Raw genomic sequence first — 26432 nt, 5'->3', positions numbered from 1 at the left:
TGCAATATTTTCCCCCTCACTGCATGCTAGTGAACAAAGCGAAGGAGAAGATGTCCGGGCAGGGAACCCTCTCCCTGCTCACCTGCATGGCAGCCATTGGTAAGCGCTGACCTCAGCTTAATATTCAATTACATATTTACATTTACGTCATTTGGCAGACGCTCTTATTCAGAGCGACTTACAGGAGCAATTAGGGTTAAGTGCCTTGCTCAAGGGCACAGACAGATTTTTCACCTAGTCGGCTCGGGGATTAGAACCAGCGACCTTTCGGTTACTGGCACTACGCTCTTAACCACTAAGCTACCTGGGGGGGGGGGTTGGATAAAACATCAGCTCAACTCGTAAAAAAAAGTAAATTACTTTCAGTACTACATATTGTAAATTACAGTTTAGTTTTTGTTTTGCTATTCCTGACAGTGTGAAATACCCAAATATATCAAATTGTTCACACCACTGTAATCAAAAAGTATAGTTGAAGTAGAGGAGGATATGTTTTCAAAATGGATGCTTAACTTGCACAGGGATCATTTATGTCAAAGGAAGGTGCCTAATGTTGCCATCAGCGTCGGCCAATAAAATCGAATGCTCTAAATTTAATTTACAGAACTAGTCATATCTTTACTTGCGGTTTTATGTCAATAACGGTAACCCACTTCCACTAAAAACCTTTTTGGTTTTGAGGCAATAGTTGGTTGGAACCTTTTAAACCTAGATAATACTTTATTGTGCATTCATGTTTTTGAGACAGTCAATGCTAAGCATGACCTATTGGACACATTTGTCATAGTGAAAAAGTAATAATGAAGATATGTACAATGTTACAGCTGCATTACCTTTTTGAGGGCAGTTCTGGCTGAACAACACACCTAGCACACCCATGTTTACTCAGAATTGTTGAAATTATGATTTCTCAAAATACGTTTGCGCACCTTTTCATGCATGTGCACATATTACAGACTGAACCTTGTTTACACCAGACTATGACCAGCTGCGGGGCATTTTTCTTCTTCTAAGGAGGGCCCGCTTTGATGCTATATTTATAGTTAGGCTATATATAATATATGCAATGAATCTTCCACCTACATGGTTTTGTGCCAATGCACCACATTACCAATAAGCAAAGCATTAACAATGAACGTTCCAACACGCACGGGACCAGAGGCATTTATTTGGGCTGGACTAACCAATCTTGGGGCCCAGGGCAAGAACGTATTTAACCAACTGTCAGCCTAAATGTACACTGCATTCGGAAAGCATTCACACTCCTTGACTTTTTCCACATTTTGTTACATTACACCCTTATTCTAAAATGCTTTTTTTATCCTCATCAATCTACACACAATACCCCATAATGACAAAATGAAAACAGGTTTTTTGAAATTTTGGCAAATGTATAAAAAATAACAAAATAAAATACCTTATTTACACAACTTGCTTGGAGTCCACCTGTGGTAAATTCAATTGATTGGACATGATTTGGAAAGGCACACACCTGTTTTGTGGTCCTCTGTAGCTCAATTGGTAGAGCATGGCGCTTGTAACACCAGGGTAGTGGGTTCGATCATTAAAACTCGTTTTTCAACCACTCCACAAATTTCTTGTTAACGAACTATAGTTTTGGCAAGTCGGTTAGGACATCTACTTTGTGCATGACAAAGTAATGTTTCCAACAATTGTTTACAGACAGATTATTTCACTTATAATTCACTGTAGCACAATTCCAGTGGGTCAGAAGTTTACATACACTAAGTTGACTGTGCCTTTAAACAGCTTGGAAAATTCCAGAAAATGATTTCAAGGATTTAGAAGCTTTTGATAGGCTAATTGACATAATTTGAGTGAATTGGAGGTGTACCTGTGGATGTATGTCAAGGCCTACCTTCAAACTCAGTGCCTCTTTGCTTGACATCATGGGAAAATCAAAAGAAATCAGCCAAGACCTCAGAAAAGAAATTGTAGACCTCCACAAGTCTGGTTCATCCTTGGGAGAAATTTCCAAACGCTTGAAGGTACCACGTTCATCTGTACAAACAATAGTATGCAAGTATAAACACCATGGGACAACGCAGCCATCATACCGCTCAGGAAGGAGATGCGTTCTGTCTCCTAGACATGAACGTACTTTGGTGCGAAAAGTGCAAATCAATCCCAGAACAACAGCAAAGGACCTTGTGAAGATGCTGGAGGAAACAGGTACAAAAGTATCTATATCCACAGTAAAACGAGTACTATATCGACATAACCTGAAAGGCCGCTCAGCAAGGAAGAAGCCACTGCTCCAAAACCGCCATAAAAAAGCCAGACTATGGTTTTCAACTGCACATGGGGACAAATAATGTACTTTTTGGAGAAATGTCCTCTGGTCTGATGAAACAAAAATATAACTGTTTGGCCATAATGACCATTGTTATGTTTGGAGGAAAAAGGGGGTTATTGCAAGCCGAAGAACACCATCCCAACCGTGAAGCACAGGGGTGGCAGCATCATGCTGTGGGGGTGCTTTGCTGCAGGAGGGACTGGTGCACTTCACAAAATAGATGGCATCATGAGGAAGGAATATTATGTGGAAATATTGAAGCAACATCTCAAGACATCAGTCAGGAAGTTAAAGCTTGGTCGCAAATGGGTCTTCCAAATGGTCAATGACCCCAAACATACTTCCAAAATTAATATATGAATTACCCTAATTTCTAATTTAAACATCTCTCAGTTTTAACTGTTCCCGTCCTGCACAATTCATGCATCTCTGCTGGCATCAGCTCCACTGACCTCTCTTCCCCTCTCCTCTCTCTATTCCTAATAGCTCTTGTATGAGCTGGTTAGCTCAATGCGAGTCCCAGGAATAACAATATAGTTTGTTCACTTATTTTGAGCAATTTTTAAAACTAATATTCGAGGGGATAAGCAGCTTGCGTTTGCTTACTGAGTATAAAATAGGCTACAGCGTTGGCAATGAGAACTGGCGGGAAGTTTGAATGGCTAGCGTGTGGCTCTGGTGTAGTGTGATTGGCTGGTGGTGATAAATTGATAGTCTAAATTGCTGCAATGATGCATTGCAAATGTAGGCTACAGGACAGACAGTTATAAATTCATTAATTAATTCACATAACCTCTGCTGGTGTGGGTGATGCTTTTTAGTGATGCGTGATGTTAACATATCCATCGGTGCAGTAAGATTTGAATTGCACTATCATTCAAAATGCCATAAGGGTCTAATTGATCTATTCTGGCCATGATTTTATCATCTGTAATTTTAACCCATGAATTCATTTGGAAATAACATGTTTAATATTTATATAAATAATACATAAATATTCAATTGTAGATATAATGTTTTTTGGGGTAGCACAAAAGTCAATTTAGGGAGGCATTTGCCCCCCAATACAGCCGGTACTGATTTTCACTGAGCATTATTTAATATTTTAGGCTATCCTGTGTTATCCAATGCCAATTTCCCATGTTGCAGGGAAGATCGGATATCTAAAATGTGTGAAATGCTCTTTAAATTATACATTTTATTGTACATCGTGGATTAGGCCTACTAGACAAATATTTACCAATAATGTTCTTATGCATCTAACCCAAATATGTCTATGTCTGTAACCACGTTTCCGTCCAACCTTTTATGAGAGTAAAGTACGTTGGATAATTTTTGTTGTTTATGACAGGCCTGATGGAAACAGAAATGGGGCGGTAAACTTTCCAAATGTCAACAAAACAAAACAAAAAAAAGTCTGTGCAAACGCTTTTATGCACAAATATGTATATAATAATCATCGTATCCGAAGTAAACTTGGAGTCACGTGATAACATGTTGCGTGGTCCTCCCACTATGACTCGCCGGGAAAGCATACAGTTTATTAGGCTACTGATTAAATAAATGATGATGAACTTCACAGGGTGGTGAAAGTGCATGGTGATGAGCTTGATGATAATTTCCAATAAATATCGAGGGTCTTATTCTATGCTTGGCTGCCGTTTGACAAGTAAAATAATCTCGCTTTTTTGTCCATAATAATCTCATCATGTAGGATATAGGCCTACCCGCACTGTATCTGCGAGTTGTTGGCAAGAGCCCACATGCCAATACCAGAGTGGGCACACTCGCTATATAACGCTATTTTCTTGTGAGAAAAACATCAGTAGAGTTGAAAATGCTAAGGAAACCCATTTAAATTGGGAATTTAACTGCAAAAGGTATTTTTATGTGCACTACGTCATCATGCACAGCCTTTTACAAGTACATTTGATGGAAACATATCTGGTGAGAAAGGGTGTGTATTGTTTTTATGAGGTTTTAAAATATTCGCATGTAAATTTGTCGCAATTGGATGGACACCTAGCTAATCATCTGATTGTGCTTCTCTACCCTTCTTTGTCAGCTGTCTCTTCAATGGCTTTCAACATTGATGAAACAAACCCAAATATCTACAAAGGGGAGGAACAGGATTTCTTTGGATACAAAGTCCTGCAATTCATATCTGGCAAGGAGAAAGGGCAAGTGTTATTGTTATCATCATAATGAAAAATGCAAAGTATTATGTTACAAACTTCATCTGCTAAACAGTGTCACACACCTGAGGAAACAAAAATGATCTGAAAAAAGCACCTGTGTCTGCAAACATGCACTATATGTATCCATAGCCATGTATTTAGAAAATATATGGCTCTGTATATATCTGTAAGACATTATTCATCAGTGCACATTTACTTACGTTTCTTAAATTATGTGAGCTGCTTCCAATGCCCATGATTATTACACAGGGAAACGACATAATGTGCATCAGTGTATTAGTTATGCATACGTTGATTGGAATGGAAATTCTGAATTGTGCTTCGTAGTATCACACCTCTGATAACATCCTGCCTATGCTTTCCACCTTCACCATGCAGTTGTTATTGTAACATTGTAACAAATGTTTTGCAACCACTCTTAGTCTGAAGTTTGTCATACACTCAGTGGCCAGTTTATTAGGTACACCACCCTGTTCACGAAAATGGATTGCTCCTATAGCCAGTGAGTCTCGTGGCCTTGGCTTGCTATATAAAGCAGGAAGACAGACATCGAAGCATTCAGTTACAGTTCCATTGAACGTTAGAATGGGCAAAACGAGTGACCTAAGTGACTTTGAGTGTGGCATGATCATCGGTGCCAGGCATGCTGGATCCAGTATCTCAGAAATGTTTGCCCCCCTGGGCTTTTCACAGTGTCTAGGGTTTACTGAGAATGGTGGACAAACAAAAAACCTCCAGTCAGAGGCAGTCCTGTGGGTGAAAAAAGCTTGTTGATGAGAGAGGTCGAAGGAGAATGGCAAAAATCGTGCAAGCTAACAGGCGGGCTACAGACAGACAAATAATGGCGCAGAACGACATCTCGAAACGTACAACTCGTCGATCCTTGTCACGGATGGGCTATTGCAGCAGACGACCACACCGGGTTCCACTCCTATCAGCTAAAATCAAGACTCCGGCTCCAGTGGGCACGTGATCGCCAACACTGGACAATTGAGGAGTGGAAAAACATTGCCTGGTCCGATGAATCACGGTTCCTGTTGCTTCATGCTGATGGCAGAATTAGGATTTGGCGTAAACAGCATAAATCCATGGATCCATCCTGCCTGGTATCAACGGTACAGGCTGGTGGAGGTGGTGTACTGGTGTGAAAACGGAATGTTTTCCTGGCACACGTCAGGTCCCTTGGTACCAATTGAGCAACAAACATTTCCGACACCTTGTAGAATCCATGCCCCGAAGAATTCAGGCTGTTCTGTAGGCAATGGGGGTCTGACCCGGTACTAGATGGGTGTACCTAATAAACTGAGTATATATATAAGTAGTGACACAGGCTCATCTAAATCGACAAACCTATACTGTAATTTCTCACCCACAGGGTAATGGTCAGTGCGCCACATCAGAAGAATGGATCTGGTGGAATCTGTAGATGTGCTCAAGACCTAACAAACTGTACAGACTGTTACACTCCTGAAGGTAAAGATGGAAGTTGATGATACACTATACTGTACTTACTGGACTGCAATTTAGAAAGGTGGTTACCTTAACAAAATGAATAATTATAAGAACATGTAACACCTATCACGGTATCCATGGCTAATCGATATTTGTCAGAGCATTAAAATATTGTTGAAATGTCAACAAGATCTTGAAAATGAGAAACACTAGTTGATTCTGCAAGTCTGCCTTTTCCCTTCCAACAGAAACTGACACAATCAAGTACATTGGACTGTCTATGGCTGGACAATCTACTTCTCCTCCAACGTTCACTGTAAGATAAACACCAAACAGTTAATTTGATCATATTCTTGTTTTCAAATACTCCATGTGAGTATACATGTGTAATATATGTGTTTGGCTGCGTTTACATAGGCAGCCCAATTCTGATCTTGTTTTCACTAATTGGTATTTTGACCAATCAGATCAGATCTGAAAAAGACCTGATGTGATTGGTCAAAATACCAATAAGTGGAAAGAAAGATCAGAATTGGGCTGCCTGTGTAAACATAAATGACTTGTTTCACTTGAGTCATGAAACAATAGCTCAACAATCTAAAAATGATCATGGCAAATTCCTGTAAATCTATTTTGAAGCCATCTGAGGTCCACCAGACAAGCCATTATTTTATCTAATTTACAATTACTTATTATCCTCATTCAGGCCTGCAGCCCTGGCCTGGCACACGAGTGCGATGGGAACTCCTATCTGAACAGTATCTGCTATCAGTTCAACAGCCAGCTCCAGATCACCTCTAACTTCACGCCTGCCTTCCAAGGTATAACAGTGAAATTGGAAGACAATTGTCGATATTAATAACATAACCCAAGATTTGTAGGTATATATTGACTGTTTATTCATGTAATGCTAAATTACATTAGGATTAGGTCACAAAATATGAATTGTGAATGATAAGATCTGGATTCCTGAATATGTGAAGAATATTGTGTGTTATCCATCATATACATTTCTTTAATTCACTTTCTCTTCCAGAATGTACTAAGAAAATAGTGGACCTCGTTTTCCTCTTTGACGGATCAGGAAGCATGACAGAGGACGAATTTGAAAAGAACAAAGGTTTCATAAACAATATCATGACAACCCTAAAAAACTCCTCAATCAAGGTAAACTTCCCTTTTAAAGTTCATAACTTGAATCATGCTTGTGAGGTTGCTGAACATACATCTGTTTATGTTAGAAGTAAAGGTGCCTAGAATAAACTTTTGGCTCTGAAAAGGGTATTCGAGGAACCCCTGTGTAAAGGTTCAAAGCAGAAAATGTTTGTGATGGGACGGATTACATTTTGAACCTTTAAAAAAATATATTGTAGAGGTGGCAGCCTATCAGATTGGATGAGTGGTTTATTGGAGGTGTAGCTTTCAGATTGTTCTTTTGGCCACCCGTTAGCGTAAATGTAATTCCTGTTCATCATGTTAAGATTGTGCACTGCAAAAAAATTTACTTGAATATTTATGCATATTATTTATTCTAATATAATATCAATAATATTAACATTTCTGTTTACATATAGTAATAAAGTGGTAACTATTCTAACTTCAGGATTTGCATAGGCTCTTGAGGAACTCATACACCTCTGTAAGCCTCATTGAAGCTAAAAAACTGTCAGTGTTCAACCTTAACATGTGATTACAATACAACAGATCAGATGAACAGGAATGACAATTACTCTAATGGTTGACCCAAAAAATATATATGTTAAAGCCACACCCCTACTAAGCCACGCCTCCACTCCAGGGTTCCTCCAGGAACCCAATGCTACATTGAACCATTAAAGGTTCCTCCAAGAATCCCTCAATTAACGGAAGGTGCAAATATGACTAGCAATGGTTCCTTGAGGATCTTCATGGTTCCTCGAGTCACCACTAATTCTAAGAGTGTGTGCTATACCCAGGTTGCTGCATGGAAAGTATGGAATGAAATCAAAATTAGTTATCTTTTCCTCTTTTTTTAAACCACAGTTCGCAGCGGTTCAGTTCTCATCAACAGCCAGGACAGTTTTCGACTTCAATGACTACCGAGAGGGGAGAGCCTTGACTAATCTTATGGAAGAAGAGCACATGGCTCTTCTAACCAATACACATCAGGCGATAGACTTTCTCTTGTAGGTCACAGTTGATCATTATTAATCAGTTTTACTTTCAAAGTTCTGACCGAATACTCGGAATCTGATCAAAGGGGATTGTGGTGTAAGAAAGATTGCTTGAACTGTTGTTTGTATACATCTATTTCAGGAAAAACATTTTTGAAAACCAAGCTGCCGGCGCCACCGCAGATGCAACTAAAGTACTGGTCGTAATAACAGATGGAAATCCCAGTGATACTGATAGAAATTATAACTCTATCAAAAGAAGTGATGAGAAAAACATAATCCGTTTCGTCATCGGGGTAAGTCCTTAAAAGGGGAGCGCCTGCATACCCCCAACACAACAACACACAATTGTATGACTTAATTCCATTACAACTGTTTCATTCCCATAACTACAGCTGGTTGATCACTAGCCAAAACATTTAGACTAGAAGGTATGCTCTCCTCCTAGTTGAAATGACTAAATGCCAATATATTTGCATCTCTGTGAACTTCAAGTTAAAAGGTTTGCAAATGTACCTCAATCCAGGGATGGAAGGTTTCGCTGTAGTCCACATCTTTATTTACTGATCAGACCCAGGGTTCTACTAAGTTAATATATGGAATTGTTTTAAGATGGTCATACCATGTATTATTTAGCTATTTGATTTTGCTTTAGCTATTTTTCCTTTAGCTATCCCAAAAAAACAAAACAAAAATAATTTGATAAGATATTGAATTTGGCCTTTACTACTATAGCCCATATAAATGCTTTGAATAACACATTCATAAATGGCAAAAAAAGACAGTCAAAAAACAAATCATAAGGATTTGAAGTGTCAGTCCTATATCTAGGAGATATAAGAAAGCTCAGGAAATATTGTGGTTTTTTGGACACATATTTAACCCCTTATTTTTGTTGGCACAAAACTACCATACTTCCATTAGTTTGTATAGGTTACCTTAACGTTTGTGAGAGTCTCCTCTTTCCATAGAGTGGTCATATTAGTTTGTAGGCCAAACCGTTCGGATGCTACGGACGTTTTCGTGAGAAGACCAATTTTCGGGATGTCTCATGGTCTGACAAACATCATTGTAGTTCGGCCACGTTCCACCGCAGATGCGGAATGCCAACATAGGCGTATGCGGTCGATAGTGCGATACAAAAAAACTGATCTCTAGTTTAAATTGACGGATTTTGATATTACATACATTGACACACGGGTGAGTCAATAGAGAATTAAATCCCTGCTGAAAACACTTTTATAAAGATGCTTTTAATGTATGATTTTAATTAGCTTTCTTTTTCCTTCTCCTTCCTCCAGTCTTTGTTACTTTGCTAGTACTTTTATTTTATGATGTGAAGCACTTGGTTACTTGTATTGAAAAGCCCTATACAAAAATAGTTATTATTATTATTACTAGTCTCAAGGGTCCAGTCCAACTTCCCAGTTATGATGTGGATTTTTAAATATCATTCATATTGAAAAGGAAATTAGACTTATAATTCCTGCCCTCAAGTGATATATTTCTTGGCAGGTCAAGAATGTCGATTTGAAGAAACTCAAGTCCCTGGCATCAGAGCCAAAAGAGAACAACACTTTCCTCATCCAGGACTACAACGGACTAAAAGGAATCCTAGACAACTTTCAAAAAAAGATCTTCAACATTGAAGGTACAACTCCAGATTCAGTTGAAATCTCTTAGTACTACTTATTTATTTTTCAGTAAAGTCCCTGTCAAGTGAGTGTTGTTATTCATAAAAAAATACTTCCGTAAGATTCCTGAAGTGGCGATACTGGTCATCTCCTGAAATGTACTGGTATTTATTTCTGGTGATAACACCTTACTCAAAACATTCCACAGTAGAAGTATCAATGTATCGCTAATATCAGTGTCCGTATGTTCTAGGTTCCAAGACTGCTCTGGCTGGAAACTTGACTAAAGAGATGTCTCAGAGTGGGTTCAGTGCTGTCTACAGTAAAAAGGTGAGATATCACGATAGTATGTCCACTATGTTTTATCATCAAATGTACTGACCACAATTGCAACTAGTTTTTGGACGCAATAATAAGTTGATTAATGCTTATTTATGAAAAAGTCAAAATATGATCTATTGTTTTATATCCTCTACAGGACACCTTGGTTTTGGGCTCAGTGGGATCAAACAACTGGCGTGGATCCCTCTTTGAGACTGAGGGTCTGAGATCAGAGGAAAGGGAAATTCAGGACCCCACCTTGGACAAAGACTCCTATATGGGTAATGGAACATTAAGCTAAAATAAATATATTGCTCAAAAGTGAATTTGAACTAACACTAATTTCAAGGCTCCATTAGTTCAGATGTTTCAGTGAAGGGAGTGTAGTTACAATGGACCTACATTGCTTTATTGTTCTTATAGGATACTCTGTAGCTGTTGGGAAGAAGAAAGAGAACCTTCTATATTTTACCGGAGCACCAAGATCTGAACACATGGGACAGATCCTACTTTTCAACAAGGTTAACAACAACTGGACTGTGGCACAAAGATTGTCTGGAGAACAGGTTGGTAACATTAGCTAGTTCTGTAAGCAGTGTGGTATATCAATCAAGTTTATATCATACACGAGGGACACCATGAAACTAGCTTTTGGGGTTACTTCAAAGGGTTGAATCACTACTCCCATAGGAACACAGTTACATGATATCACTTTTTATATTTAGTTATGAGTTCCATTCAAAACCAGAAGGCTTCTTTAAACATTTCAAAACTATTTTTGTATGAATGTAAGTTTTGATGTTCTCAGATGGGCTCCTACTTTGGGGCAGAGCTGTGTTCTGTGGACATAGACTCAGACAGCAACACAGACTTCCTCCTGGTGGGTGCACCAATGTTTCACCAACCTCCGAGAGAGGGCAGGATCTACGTTTACACACTGACCGATAAGGTGGGCTTAACTGGGAATCTCTGAACAACAGATTCAAATGCTGCAATTTGTGGTTGAATATGTTCATCAGGGACAAAGTGATCTGGAAGCCGAAATGGATTCATTTGGATATGAATATCCATCATCTTCAATAATACTGCACAAAATACAGTATAATTCGGATTGATCTTCATGTGATCTCTCCTCACCCTTCCTTTCTTAGCTGGAACTGAGGATGGAGATGAATGTGTCAGTGCCGTCTCAGGGTAGATTCGGCTCCTCCATCTCCTCTCTCACAGACCTGAATGGAGATGGCCTGAAGGATGTAGCTGTGGGCGCTCCACTTGAGGACGATAGCAGGGGGGCCGTGTACATCTACCTGGGTGAAAAGCTAAGGGGGATCCGCCCTGAATTCAGCCAGGTGAGGCAGACGATGATGGATATCATTCAAAGAGGCCCTTCATGCTCAAAGAAAACAGACATCCCTCCTGGTATATCAAAATCAATGCCTTTTTGTTAAATGTGTATGTCTTCTTACTACAGCACATCTCAGCTGCAATGATAAGATCTAAGCTCCAGTTCTTTGGCCAGACGATTGATGGGAAGATGGACCTGGGTGAGGATGGACTGACTGACATCGTAGTAGGAGCGCGTGGCGCAGTTGTCGTCTTGAGGTATGAGTCCATAAAAAGGATAAGAAAAGACAGCTGGTTTAAACGCATAATTGTTTAACCAGTAAAAATATCCCACTAGTGTGCGATCCACCCTGAATGGGGGCTGCGCTCAATGAGGTGTGGGCGGAGCTACCCAACATCATACAATGTAGGCTAACATCCCAATCTTTATCTCAATCACTCACAGGTCCAGACCGGTCCTCAGCGTGTCCACTCATCTCCACTTCCATCCCTCGGAGATCAGCACTGATAACTTTGACTGTCTTGCAAGAGAGACCATTTCCCCCGTGGTCACTTTAACAGCCTGCTTTAACATGGCAGAGGCAACAAAGAGTAAAGCTGGTAAGATCTCTCAGAACTTTTGCAACACTGATGGCTTTTTGCTTTCCAACAGAAATGGAGTCTTGATCTAAGACCACATAATTGTGGCCTTGGTGGTCTAGGTCGGAGCCTCAGTGTATAGCTAAATCACTGACCACCATAAGTGGGTCTTGGTCTCTTCCCTGTCTGAAGACCAGTGAAGGCTGCTGAGGGGAGGATGGCTCATAATAATATCTGGAACGGATCAAATTGAATGGCATCAAACACAAAGAAACCATGTGTTTGATACCATTCCACCTATCCGCTCCAGCCATTACCACATGCCCATCCTCCCCAATGAAGGTGCCACCAACCTGTGGTGAAGACCCAGATGAAGTCCTAGTGTATCGAAAGTTTGGACCTTGGTCTGGATCTGGGTCTCAAGAGTTAAGGTCTTGACTCCATCTCTGCTTTCTACTTCAATGCTGTCCATCAGCAGGCAACTATAAGGTTCAGAACTTCTCTCCCTGATAAGGAGGCCATTTAAGATTTATTGTGTACTTTTCCAGGAGCGCTGAGTGCAGGGATGAACATCTCTTACTCGCTGGATGTGGATCCAGTGAGACAGAGGAGCCGAGCCTTTTACAGTGACACGAACAAAGGGGCCAGAAGACTTGGCTCTACTGTGGAGCTGAGAAAGGAGCGGACCTGCTTCAACCACTCAGTCTACATGACAGTATGATCAATAAGAAACTGTAGCTATGCAACAATACAACAACCGTATTGTATCTCCTAGGGAGGGGATTTAATGATTAACAAGTTGTTAGGTTGTTTAATTATTATTGAATTGTTAGTGTGTGTCGATCTTATTCAGTGATGAGAAGAATTAGGGTTTTGCATGACTATGGATAGGGAAATGAATGCCACATTGTCTTTTCTTCCAGCAATGTGTGATCGACACATTATCGCCCATTATCATCCAACTTAATTTTTCTCAATCTGAAAGCCAACAAGAGGGTCCTACTGCCATTCTGAATACTGATAGTCCTACACAGGCTGTGGTCGAGGTACGAGGGAACATTCTGTGTCTGACTAAAACCTGTTCACTTACAATGTCCAACAGTACTAGCAATGACTGTGGACTGAGTACTGTAATTTTGCCAAAGACATGTGAAAACAGGTAATCTAAACACATTCACAGTTGTCTTGAATTCGTCATAGGTACCCTTTGAAAAGAACTGCAAAGAAAATGAAACCTGTGTGGCAGAGCTTGAGGTGGACTTCAACTTTATGTAAGTATCTGATAAACGGAGGCAACATAAAGTAACTTGTTTGTAGGTATAATAATTACTGACGGATAAAAAAAAGCATGTTTTCTGACTGTAAGGTCTTGTCTCTTATCAGCACCTCAACTTTATTAGTGGTGGACCAGAGTTACTTCAACGTGACTATAAGATTGTCCAATCATGGGGATGACTCCTACAACACCAGTCTAACCCTCCTCTACCCTCCTGGCCTCTCATTCTCCATGATGCATCTTCTGAAGGTAAAACCGACACCCCTCCATCTATTGTGTAATTCATTCTGATGTTTTCTTCTTGCTCTCATCTAAACCAGTGTTATTCAATCCTGCAGACCTAAAACATGTTCAGCCAATCAAGGGTTTGATGATTAGTTTAATCAGGGGTGTTCGTGCTGGGCTGGAACAAAAGCTTGCCTTGCACATCTTGTGGGTCTGCAGGACTAGTATAGGAGAACATTGACTTAAACACTAGTTTGCCGCCAAACATTTAAATGTTCACTACATGTGCTAATTATTCATAAAAGTTCAATATTAAAAGGTGCACTATGCAGAAATCACTCCACCATTTCCTGGTTACTAAAATTGTAATAGTTAGCCTAATTTCAGTTTGTGACCAAACAAGCAAGTATAATGTAGAGAATCATTGTACCATCTAAACCGCTGAGAAATATATTTTCCAAAACCAAAAATATTGTATTGTCAGCTGTTTGAAGCTGGTGTACGAAACCAAAAGTAAGACGCAAAAACAAAACTTAACGGGAAGCACAGTGTGAGGTTCCTAAAAAACAGAGTAAAAACTCAAACGGACGACTTGGAAAAGCTCAAACCAAGTTTATTCACCCACTGGGTCATACAGCTGCAAAGACAAGGAATGATTACACAAGCATATATATATTTATAACCTCCTACTAGGCATGGTCAACTCCTTATACATCTAGACAGCCAATGCATTTCTGTTTCAAGGCAGGAACTTAACTGGCTCCTCTCACTGGTGTAGTCATGGCCCTACCTGATGCTAGAACCTTCGTGGGCATGGAAGTGTATGTGTGTGAGATAGGACTGTGGTAAGAGGGTCGTTGTGGTGGGCCCCTCTGGCCCCCCTCCCAGAGATTTCTTCTCACTTCAAGCTAGAGTACAACAACAGAAATAGTGCACATAGAACAGATCTACCCCTTCTCAGACTTGCTTTCAATGAGAATGACAGATCTATAACTCCCATTTCTATGTGAATTTGTTCGGGTCGCCCAAAAACGTACATATGGCGATTTATGCATAGTGCACCTTTAAGTGTTGAATTGATTAATTCCTTAAAGTGGTAAATGTTTTACATGCTCGCTTGTTTATTTTAGACTATGTCAGTGACTCAGATGTACAAACTGGAATTATTTACACAATTGACGTATTGTCTGTATTCCATAGTCTACAAGGAGAACTGTGTTCAGCTGTGGTGGCCTGGAAGGTGAAATGGACAGAACTACATGCAGTGTCAGCATACCTGTCTACCGTAGTAAAACTACAGTGAGTGATTACTTAGATATACCAGCTGTGCTCAACTGTGAATACACCGGTAAAGCTTTAAAATGTTGTCCTTAAATGATAAAGACTCGAGCTAAAAGCAGTGACAAAGCAGTAACTCAATCTAATTAAAACAGCTTTGATCTTTGAGTGATTCAGTGCCTTCAGAAAGTATTCACACCCCTTGACTTTTTGCACATTCTGTTGTGTAACAGCCTGAATTTAAAAATGGATCAAATTGTGATTTTTTTTATCACTGGCCTACACACAATACCCCAAAATGTCAAAGTGGAATTATGTTTTTTGAAATGTTTACAAATTAATAACAAAATGAAAAGCTGAAATGTCTTGACTCAAAAAGTTTTCAACCCCTTTGTTATGGCAAGCCTAAATACGTTCAGGAGTGAAAATGTTCTTAACAAGTCATTAATCCCAACTTGGGAAATTGTTTTATCACAGCATGCATCATCAATGACTTAAAATGACAGGACACGCAACAATGACCAACACATGATAAAAACCTAAACCTCTCTGTGGAACATCTGGGCAGGATGGACCTGCTACTGAAGCTGCTCCTGTGTTGCATTAGAGCCCCGTGGAGTGGGTGTGTGTCATTGTCCATGATCATGTGGGTTTTTACTTGCAGCCTTTTTATGAACACGTCTTGCATTGATTGCAGGCTGCAGCCAATTGTAGCACTGGCTTTCTTAATGATTTTGTCAAGCTTGTTTAAGTCCTCCTTAGCTAAATTCCCTTTCCAGCACACAATGGCATAGGTCACTACACTCGCCACGACACTGCTATAGAACATACAAAGCATTTTGTTACATACATTAAAAGATCTAAGCTTCCTTAAAAAGTACATTCTGGATTGGGCTTTTTTGTAGCCACTGAGAATCCTCCTTCCAGTTCAGTTTGTTGTCCAGTATTACACCTAAGTACTTATAAGAGTCAACAGTGCCAATCTCTTCACCATTAACAGAAATGGGCTTAAAAACATATGTATTTTTACAAAAAATCTACCACTAGCTCCTTGGTCTTCAGTACATTCAGGTCCAAGTAATTGGCCTCACACCACTTCACAAAGGACTCAGTTGTATCTCTGTGATGAGCATAGTCTCCTCTCATTACACAGCTTACTATAGCAGTCAGAGAATTTCTGTAATTGGCTCAGTTCATTGTTGTGTGTGAAGTCATTTGTGTAAAGGGTAAACAGAAAAGGTGACAGGACAGTCCCCTGCGGCGGCCCCGTGTTTGTACATATCCGATCTGATACTGCCTGGTTCAGTCTTACGAACTGTGGTCTATTGGTCAGGTAGTTCACAATCCATTTGATTGTGTGTGGGTTTATGTGAATGTCCTTTAGCTTTTGGGCCAAAAGGTGGGGTTGTATGGCATTTAAAGCACTGGAAAGTCAAAGTACATTGTTATCACCACACAGCCTGGCTTCTCCAGGTGCTCATATACTCTGTGGAGGAGATAGAGCAGAGCATATTCAACACCAGTTTTTGGGTGGAAGGCTTTTTTTTTTCATGACTTGTGATGTCAAAGCCACTGGTCTAAAGTCTTTCAGTGCAGTCCCTCCTGCTTTCTTTGAGATGGGCACTATGCAGGATATTTTCCATTTAGTAGGAATATCTGAGAGCATTAGGGACAGGTTGAAAATATACTGCAGTATGAAAGCCAGTTGATTAGCACATACCTTGAGTGATCTGGCTTTAACCCCATCAGGCCCTGCTGACTTACTGGGATTGATCCTCTTCAACCGCTTCACCACTTGTTCCTCTGAGATGCTCATGGACTCAGTGCTTCCCAGATCAGAGTCCAGCACCTCCCCTATCTGCTGTAGCTCTGCTGAGAAATCGTACTGGTAAAATCTGGTAAAAAATTAAATAAAATAAACTCTGTGGCTCTGTCCCTTCCTTCATCACTCTGTAGTTGTCCTCTGGTGCTGTAACCTGCTCTCTTCTTCATACCATCCCAGATATCCTTCATGTTATTCGCATGCAGCTTGCGTTCTAGCTTCAGTTTGTATTCTTGTTTGCCTTTCCTGATCAGCCCTTTAATTTCCTTCTGCACTACTCTCAACTCATCCCTATTTCCTGTTTCAAAAGCCTTCTTCCTGTTCAGTGCCTCTTTGATTTATTTTGTGACCCATGGCTTATTATTTGCATAGCATTTCACCGTTTTGCTTGGCACAACATTGTCAGTACAGAAGTTAACATAGTCTGTTATGCATTCAGAGAGACCATTAAGATCCTCCTCCCAGTCGTCTATAAATAGATTCTCCAGTTTTGTGTGTCCATTCGTGAATCCCCGCCTGAGTGACGCGTTGCCTCTGGACCAGTGGGTGGTACTTTGGTAGCAGCTGGACAAGGTTGTGGTCAGACTGTCCAGCGGAGGCAGAGCAGTCTAGCAGTAGGCATCTTTCACATTGGAGTAGAGAAGGTCAATGGTCTTGTCCAGACGAGTTGGAACTTTAACATACTGTTTGAAGGTAGGAAGTGTCGCGGACAGCAAACAGTGGTTGAAATCATACCAGATTTGTTTGCCGATGTAACCTCATATATACAAAGTTGTTGCTTATAGTTCCTCCATCTTTTTTACAAGCAAGAGGACGTTTCCCATGATAATGGAGAAGGAGCTTATTTCCTCTCCTCTTGTTTCGTAGTCGTACACCTCCACTGCATCCCCTTTTCATTCCTTTCATCAGGCTCTATCTGTAGTCGGCCAACTTTACTTGGCTGTAGGGCATGGAGTTCATCCCGGCTGCACGTTATCAAGGTCTCTGCACTATCCGAGTGCAGTCTCTAAACTCACCGCGGCTAGCAGCAGAGTAAACAAATACTTCCAGTACTCCATCTTCTTAGTGCCGTCAGTACAACCACAAAACAAACTGTTATACGCAAGACAAACAAACAAAAGCAATTGTAGATGTGCGCGCGAATGAGCTCGCTACAACAGGGGTAGCGCCTCGGACAGTGAATTTCAAACACAGATCCAACCACAAAGACCAGGGAGGTTTTCCAATGCCTCGGAAAGAAGAGCACCTATTGGTAGATGGGTAAATAGACATTGAATATCCCTTTGAGCATGGTAAAGTAATTAATTAAACTTTGTATGGTGTATCAATACACCCAGTCACTACAAAAATACAGGGGTCCTTCCTAACTCAGTTGCCGGAGAGGAAGGAAACTGCTCAGGGATTTCACCATGAGGCCAATGGTGACTTTAAAACAGTTACAGAGTTTAATGGCTGTGATAGGAGAAAACTGAGGATGGATCAGCACCATTGTAGTTACTCCACAATATTAACCCAATTGACAGAGTGAAAAGAAGGAAGCCTGTACATAATAAAAAAGATTCCAAAACATGCATCCTGTTAGCAAAAAGGCACTAAAGTAATACTGCAAAAATTGTGGCAAAGAAATTAACTTTTTGTCCTGAATACAAAGTGTTATGTTTGGGGCAAATCCAATACAACACATTACTGAGTACCACTCTCCATATTTTCAAGCATAGTGGTGGCTGCATCATGTTATGGGTACATTTGTATTCGTTAAGGACTGGGGAGGTTTTCAGGATAACAAAGAAACAGAATGGAGCTAAGCACAGGCAAAATCCTAGAGGAAAACATGGTTCAGTCTGCTATCCACCAGACACTGAGAGATGAATTCACCTTTCAGCAGGACAATAACCTAAAACACATGGCCAAATCTACACTGGAGTTGCTTACCAAGAAGACGGTGAATGTTCCTGAGTGACTGAGTTATCGTTTTGACTAAAATCTACTTGAAAATCTATGAAAAGACCTGAAAGTGGTTTTCTAGCAATGATATGATGAAAAACCAATTTGACAGAGCTTGAACAATTTTAAATATAATAAATGGGCAAATGTTGCACAATCCAGGTGTGGAAAGCTCTTAGAGACTTACCCAGAAATACTTAAAGGTAATCGCTGCTGAAGGTGCTTCTACAAAGTATTGAATCATGGGTGTGAATACTTATGCAAATGAGCTATTTCTGTATTTCATTTTCAATACATTTGCAAAAAAATCTAAAACCATGTGTTTACTTCGTCATTATGGGGTGTTGTGTGTAGATGGGTGAGAAAAAAAATCTATTTCATTCATTCTGAATTCAGGCTGTATCAAAATGTGGAATAAGTCAAGGGGTATGAATACTTTCTGAAGGCATGCCTTCCATTTTTTTCCCACTTTCACAGTTTTTATGATCCAATTTCAATCAAATCTGACTTTTTTCTTGTCAACTATGCATTTTCATTTTCAGGCAGTGTTCACCAGTAAATTCCATATTTTGAATACATACGACTGGAATGACACAATGGAAATGACCGTCATCGGACTGAGGTAGAAACCTGCTTCCAATGTGAATATGTTAGAGAAGTAGCTAGAAGAGATATTAGAATCAGTCCAGGAAACTCCATTAATTTCCCCATGCAGTTGAAGTAGTTCACATACATTGCTTAAAACGAACTCGTTTTGCACAACCTCAATACCTTCTACTCAGTTAGATGAAGGACTTCATAGCATTCCATTTATGAACACAAAACATGCATTTGCCTTTGCTTTATTTACAGCGACAATGGAAACTCAACCAATAGTTCCCTTACCAGGACCATCCCTGTTCAATTTGCAGTTGACCTGGTAGCAAAAGCGTAAGTATTTATAGGCCTATACTTGACATTTTGTTTGAGAATGACTGCATCAAGTTAATTTAATAAAATCAAGGTGACTTATATATATCTACTTTTTTTTTTAAGCCTTCCTCAAGACTCCATCACTTACATTAACTTTACTCTGGAGAATAAATTACCCAAAACACTGGTGAATGTATATGAGGTAAACAAACAATCAACTGCTATTGCTGTGACTGATCTTAAAAGTGTGATTCACACGATGTGGGGGTAATGTGCTAGATCTTTTTATACTCCAAAAACAACAAAAAAATAACTACACTGTCGCACTAGGCTTGCTCTTTTAGGAGTTAAGGTCTATGTTTTGTTACACATTCTGTGACAAATGCCTTTGTATAAAATCTTTATACAAAGATTATTGTTAGATTGGTCGAATGATTAAATGTCCCACTGTTTACAGGTGCAGAACCTGGGTTTTAAGTCTGTACCCGTCACAGTCGCATTCACTTTCCCAACTAAGCTTGAGCACAAATTTGAAATGAAGGACTACCAAATATCTGTCTTACAGGTAAACTATTCACATTGCTTATGAAAATGCTGACACATTACTGCCACAATTTCTTTCAATAGGAAACAGCCTAACACAAGTTTCCTTTCTTTTCTTTGAAGAACCATACTCAATGTGGAAAGGTTATCAATTCAACAACAGAGGTGAGTATTCAAATATACCACTCACTCTTGACATTGTTGGTAACCTATCCAATCAGGTTACAACTCAGTATAGTAATCATGTTACTGAAACACACACTTTGCTTCTGGCGGTGTTTACAGTACTGCTCTCCAGAAAAATACTGCAAGTCCATCGAGTGTGAAAGTTTCCTTTTGGAGAAGTTTTCGACAGTTACATTTGTGCTGTCTGGAAATGTAGCCTTCAAGGACCTTGAACAACATGCAAGGGTCTGTATCAAGACAAGTTTAACAAATTATGGTGCAGAGTAACAACATGCTAATAATTCTACTAACAATATCTCACTCTAAAGAGCATGCCATTGCCAAAGAAATACACTGGGGATAGAGAAACAGTCCATTTCAGCAGTTTTGTCAAACTCAGCTATGACAAAAAGCGATACATCCAGACAGCGAGTGAGACAGAGGTAATTCTCCTGTACAAAATCTCTCCAACAAAGAACAAAATATTTATCCAGAAAAGATTCACAAAAGCATCTTCAATTTATTATATGCTTCTTTGCTTTTCAGGATAAAGGGGACTCTACGAGCTTCCACCAAACTCAGGTTATTCTGTTTGTGGAATTAAACTGATTTACAGTATGAGATGAAAAAAAAAAAAAGATCCTTGTTCCATCACTAAACAATCATGGTCTCAAAATATATTCCTCCAGATTGATGTTCAGGCTGAGATCATCATTCCTCCACATAGACAGCTGATAATAGGGACAGGAGTTGGAGTAGGAATCTTCCTCCTGATCATCGTCACAGTGGCCATGTATATGGTGAGTACCAATGCTGCGACAGACACTTTGCTTCTGCACTGTAAAGGACCAACACTTTGATTGTTGAACTGTTCAACATTGTTTTTCCCTTTCCTTTCTTCTCAGATGGGATGCTTCAAGAGAAAAACGCTTGTTGATAATGAAGGGGAATAGAGTGAGCAAGATGACGCTGCTCAGCCTAACAACATCTGTGCTAACATATCAGAGAAGCAGCCACAGCCTGAGAGAGAGCCTGAGAGTGGAGCAGTGGAGTCAAAACCTCTCCTTGACGACAGTCAGACAGAAAACAATGGCTTCCCAACTAGCAGTGAGGCGGTAGGGGAGGGACCAAAAGAGAAACAGGATGTGTCAGAGTCAGAAGCAGGCTAAAGGAGTAGTAGTCTGAAACCTGTATTTATGGAAAATATGTTTGAAAAGGGTATTTTAAATGTTTGAAAAGGGTATCTTAAATGATATTGTAAATTGGAATTGACAATTATGTATTTCATTGAGTTATCAGAATTGTATGGGAAGGTCTGCTCAATCCAAGATTACAACCAATTGATTACAGCATTATCCCCAAAATGGAGGAGTTAGGTGGCGGTGGGAGGAGGTAGGGAACTGGTCTGTCTGCCCAATATAAAGGATCCAAACTGGCAGAGGAATAAAAATAGCATAAATAGGAAAGTATACCAGTTTCATTTGAGGACCAGGAAGTTGACAGCTGTGCCATACAGATTGCTAAATAGTTGGGAAGATGTTTTTTAATGTACCGATTCCATGGTACAGTGTGTATGAGTTGATATATATAACGACGCAAGATTCAAGACTTTGTGCTTTTCAGCTAAAATTATTGTACAGAATTCTTGCCAACAACAACACGTTGAATATTTGGGGCGTACAATCATCGCAGCTCTGCAGATTTAGTTGTGAGCATACATAATCAATAGACCATTTGTTTTGGTATTGCCCTCAGGTAGCCTGTTTCTGGACTCAGGTTCAGGAATGGCTGAAAATTGAATTATTTTATTTCAACTTATTGTATGAAGCTTGTGGAAGGCTACCCGAAATGTTCCCAAGTTAAACAATTTAAAGGCAATGCTACCAAATCCTAATTGAGTGTATGTAAACTTCTGACCCACTGGGAATGTGATGAAAGAAATAAAAGCTTAAATAAATAGTTCTCTCTACTATTATTCTGACATTTCACATTCTTAAAATAAAGTGGTGATCCTAACTGACCTAAGACAGGGAATTTTTATTAGGATTAAATGTCAGGAATTGTGAAAAACTGAGTTTAAATGTATTTGGCTAAGGTGTATGTAAACTTCCGACTTCAACTGTAGGTGTGCACCTTATGTTGCTCCCTTATGCGCATTGAATACATTTAATTAAACCGCTGAAAACCCTCCCACTTGTTGGCCAACAGATTTTCTCATGGAGTTTTCATTCAATAGGGTTTTCAGTACATTTATCTAATGTAAATATTATCCAATATTTAATGAATTGAACTACTGAATGGCAACTGAACCATGCACCAGGCTCCCAAATGATTGCACATCTTGGCTGGGTGAGGGTGGAGGATCACTTCTTTGTTTTCTTTTTTTGTTTGGCTGGATTTGTTATTACTTGAACTTTGAGATGATCAAAATTATCAATACTTTGTAGTTATGTGCCTTTTGTAATGTCTTTTTCCAAGTGGAAAAAATAAGAAACTACCACCACACTGCCTAGATCAGGCCCCCACTCTAAACTTCATTGCCGGACAAGAAGGGCACTTCTTATGGAAGCTACTGTGAGGCCAACTGACACTGAATGAGTTACATTAGTCAGTGGCTGCAATGGATGATGATGTTCATGTATCAACGATCTCCAAGGCATTCCACAAAAAGTGTCTTTATGGGAGAGTGGCAAGGAAGAAGCCCTGGCTGAAGAACATCCTTGCCCGCAAAGAGTTCGCAAAACGTCACCTAGAAGATACTGCAGTTGTGGCAGAATGTCTGGTGATCTGATGACTAAATGTGGAACTTTTTGGCCTGAACACTAAGCGGTATGTGTGGCTTTTCAGCAGCAGGGACTGGCAATATTGTCAGGATTGATGGGAGGATGAATGGCCACAGTACATAGAAATCCTGGATTAAAACTTGCACCCCTCTGCCAAAAAACTCAAACTGTGGAAGAAGTTTGTTTTTCAACAGGACAATGATCCAAAGCACACTGCCAGAGCAACAGTGGAGTAGCTTAAAATGATGAAAATAGATGTCCTTGGGTGACCCAGTCAGACTGCTGACCTTAATCCCATCTAAAAATCTGTGGAAAGACCTCAAAATTGCAGTCCACTGTTCCACAACTAACTTCACACAGCTTGGGGCATTTTGCAAGGAGGAATTGTCAAATATTGCTCCATCACAGTGTGCAAAGTTAGTTAACCGAAAAGACTACTGGCGGTAATAGCTGCCAGAGGTGGTTCAACCAAGTATTGACCTAGGGGGATTAATTTAACAATGAACTGGAATTTCATAAAATAAATAAATTGTTTACTATTTTCTTTTGTGGGGGGAACTCTGAAGAAGAATGTGACTCACAAATAAAAATTCCCAATCTAATGCATCAAAATCCCAGGCTGTGAGACGGGATTGGCCGAATATTTTTCAAGGCACTGTAAGTAAAACATTCTAAAGTGCATACATCAACTCGGCTGGTTCAGCCCTACAGAAACCTAATGCCCGATGTCCACCAGATGCATATGCGTTTTGTTTTACCGGATGTTTAGTCCGCATTTTCCATACTTGACGCACATGCTTCGCTTTTCAACTAAAAGCTAGCTAGTTGAAGTCTGTGTTTGCACTTCCGTTTGCAACGCACGAGGTGAAAATATTGAACGCATGCGGTACACAGAACGCACCGCAGCCTAGTGTGACACCCCCAACGTAGCGTTGCGGACTGCTCCATTGACAATTAATGACTTCTGTCAGAATCCAAAGAGTTTGATGCATCTGGTGGACATGAGGCATAAAGCTTGGGTCTCTTAATTTAATCTATGCAAATAAGGGCACACAATTACAATTCTGAATAATGGATATTTATTGTAGAAAAGGGAACGCAATACATGTCATGTTGACATGATTTTCAGTTTGCTTCCAAATGACTGATTTCACATTAGTCTCCAGTGATCATAGGGAAAAATAATCTAAAACAATTGCTATGTGTATTTACAATCCCCTTCTCCAAGCTGATTACTCACTAACCTAGCTCTTATCAATTTATCAATTACAGTGCATGGAGAACGCTGTTATTTATATTGAAAATAATCAAGTATATTCTTTTTCCACTTAGAAACGGCAGGTTCGCTCGACCTTATACATAAATAATAAATAATAATATGCCATTTAGCAGACACTTTGATCCAAAGCGACTTACAGTCATGCGTGCATACATTTTTTTTGTGTATGGGTGGTCCCGGGGATCGAACCCACTACCTTGGCGTTACAAGCGCCGTGCTCTACCAGCTGAGCTACAGAGGACCACATGTTTCCTCTTGCGTAAAGGCGGTGGCATTAAGTAAAGGTCAGAAGATGGCGTATCTTTATACACACCTCCACGCCATTATTTCTTAGATCTCCACCCCGAAGGAATAGCAGGTGAATAGCATGCTGTTCTCATGCTTAAATTAAAGGTCAGAATACACATTCATTGTATACTTATGAGCACTGAATAAATACAATTAGGCTGATTGATTCTTGTTTAATTTGGTGAAGGAATGTGGACACTAACTCTTGCCAGGTTTATCACGTTACACTCCACACCATATCTCTCATTCATACATGCAAACCTTTACTTTCAGTTGTACATTTCAGTTGTTTTATTTAAACTTCAAGTGTGTAGAGTATACAGGGGTAGTATATTCAAGACCTAGCATATACATATATTAAGAAAAATTAAAAGTGTTCATTGCACACCAATACACATTGCGTCATAATGGGACCCATCTCATCCAAAAAGTTGACTCAAGTTTGCCAAAAAGCACCTGGAAGATCATCAATACTCTTAGAAGAACATTCAATAGTCAACTTTTTGGACGACATGGGTCCCATTATGCCTGGCGAAAACCAAACACTGCATTCCACAGTAAGAAACTTATACCAACGGTCAAGCATGGTGGTGGTAGTGTGATGGTTTGGGGATGCTTTGCTGCCTCAGGACCTGTACGACTTGCCTTAATAGAAGGAACCATGAATTCTGCTCAGTATCAGAATCCTACAGGAGAATGTCAGGCCATCCATCTGTGAACTGCAGCACAGCTGTGTCATGCAGCAAGACAATAATCCAAAACACACAATCAAGTCTACATGAAAATGGCTAAAAATCAACAGATTTTAAGTTTTACAATGGCCTAGTCAAAGTCCAGACCTAATCCCAATTGATATGTTGTGGCAGGACTTGAAATGAGCAGTTCATGCTTGAAAACCCACCAATGTCGCTAAATTAATGCAGTTCTGCATGGAAGAGTGGGCCAAAATTCCTCCACAGCGATGTGAGAGACTGCTTAATAACTACGGAAGCGTTGGTTGGAGTCATTGCAGCTAAAGGTACACCAGTTACATTTACATTTAAGTCATTTAGCAGAAGCTCTTATCCAGAGCGACTTACAGTTAAGTGAGTGCATACATTTTTCATACTGGCCCCCCGTGGGAAACGAACCCACAACCCTGGCGTTGCAAGCGCCATGCTCTACCAACTGAGCTACAGGAGGCCTACAGTTAGAGTGTTAGGGGCAATTACTTTTTCACACAGGGGTATTGGGTGTTGCATAACTTTGTTTATGAAATAAGTACGTAAATCTGTTATTTATTCACTCAGGTTCCCTTTATCTAATATTAGGTTTTGGTTGAAGTTCCGATACAGTGCCTTCGAAAAGTATTCAGACCCCTGGACTTATTCCACTTTGAAATACGTTACAGCCTTCTTCTAAAATAGATTAAATAAATACAAATCCTCAGTAATCTACACACAATACCCCATAATGACAAAGCTAAAACAAAAATACCTTATTTACATACGTATTCAGACCCTGCTATGAGACTAAAAATTGAGCTCAGGTGCATCCTTTTTCCATTGATCATCCTTGAGATGTTTCTACAACTTTGATTCCACCGGTGGTAAATTCAATTGATTGGACATGATTTGGAAAGGCACACACCTGTCTATATAAGGTCCCACAGTTGACAGTGCAAAAACCTAACCATGAGGTCGAAGGAATTGTCCGTAGAGGTCCGAGACAGGATTGCAGAAGGACAACCATCTCTGCAGCACCACCAATCAGGCCTTTATGGTAGAGAGGCCAGACTGAATCCACTCCTCAGTAAAAGGCACATGACAGCCAGCTTGGAATTTGCCAAAAGGCACCTAAAGAAAGACTCTCAGACCATGAGAAACAAGATTCTCTGGTCTGACGAAACGAAGATTGAACTCTTTGCCCTGAATGCAAAG

At 39.9% G+C, this 26432-nt stretch overlaps 1 protein-coding gene across 1 annotated transcript; it reads left to right on the top strand.

Annotated features, from left to right (window-relative positions):
* On the top strand, positions 1-21965 carry LOC123486174 (integrin alpha-L-like). Its single transcript, XM_045217397.1, has 31 exons — positions 1-99; positions 4383-4497; positions 5891-5988; positions 6216-6283; positions 6674-6788; positions 7004-7134; positions 7990-8132; positions 8263-8416; positions 9636-9771; positions 10008-10084; positions 10233-10356; positions 10499-10641; positions 10884-11024; positions 11227-11424; positions 11547-11677; positions 11865-12019; positions 12547-12713; positions 12922-13044; positions 13199-13269; positions 13382-13523; positions 14700-14798; positions 19086-19165; positions 19396-19473; positions 19579-19657; positions 19913-20020; positions 20122-20163; positions 20284-20409; positions 20493-20606; positions 20710-20745; positions 20853-20963; positions 21069-21965. The coding sequence occupies exons 1-31, from the start codon at positions 24-26 to the stop codon at positions 21114-21116; spliced, it is 3429 nt and encodes a 1142-aa protein (XP_045073332.1). The 5' UTR covers positions 1-23; the 3' UTR covers positions 21117-21965.
* Positions 21966-26432: the final 4467 nt, after the last annotated feature.

The sequence above is a fragment of the Coregonus clupeaformis genome, unplaced genomic scaffold, assembly GCF_020615455.1.
Source record: "Coregonus clupeaformis isolate EN_2021a unplaced genomic scaffold, ASM2061545v1 scaf1047, whole genome shotgun sequence".
NCBI classification, from domain to species: domain Eukaryota; kingdom Metazoa; phylum Chordata; class Actinopteri; order Salmoniformes; family Salmonidae; genus Coregonus; species Coregonus clupeaformis.
Note: the sequence above shows the minus strand (reverse complement) of the source record. Positions and strands in the feature narration are given on the sequence as shown.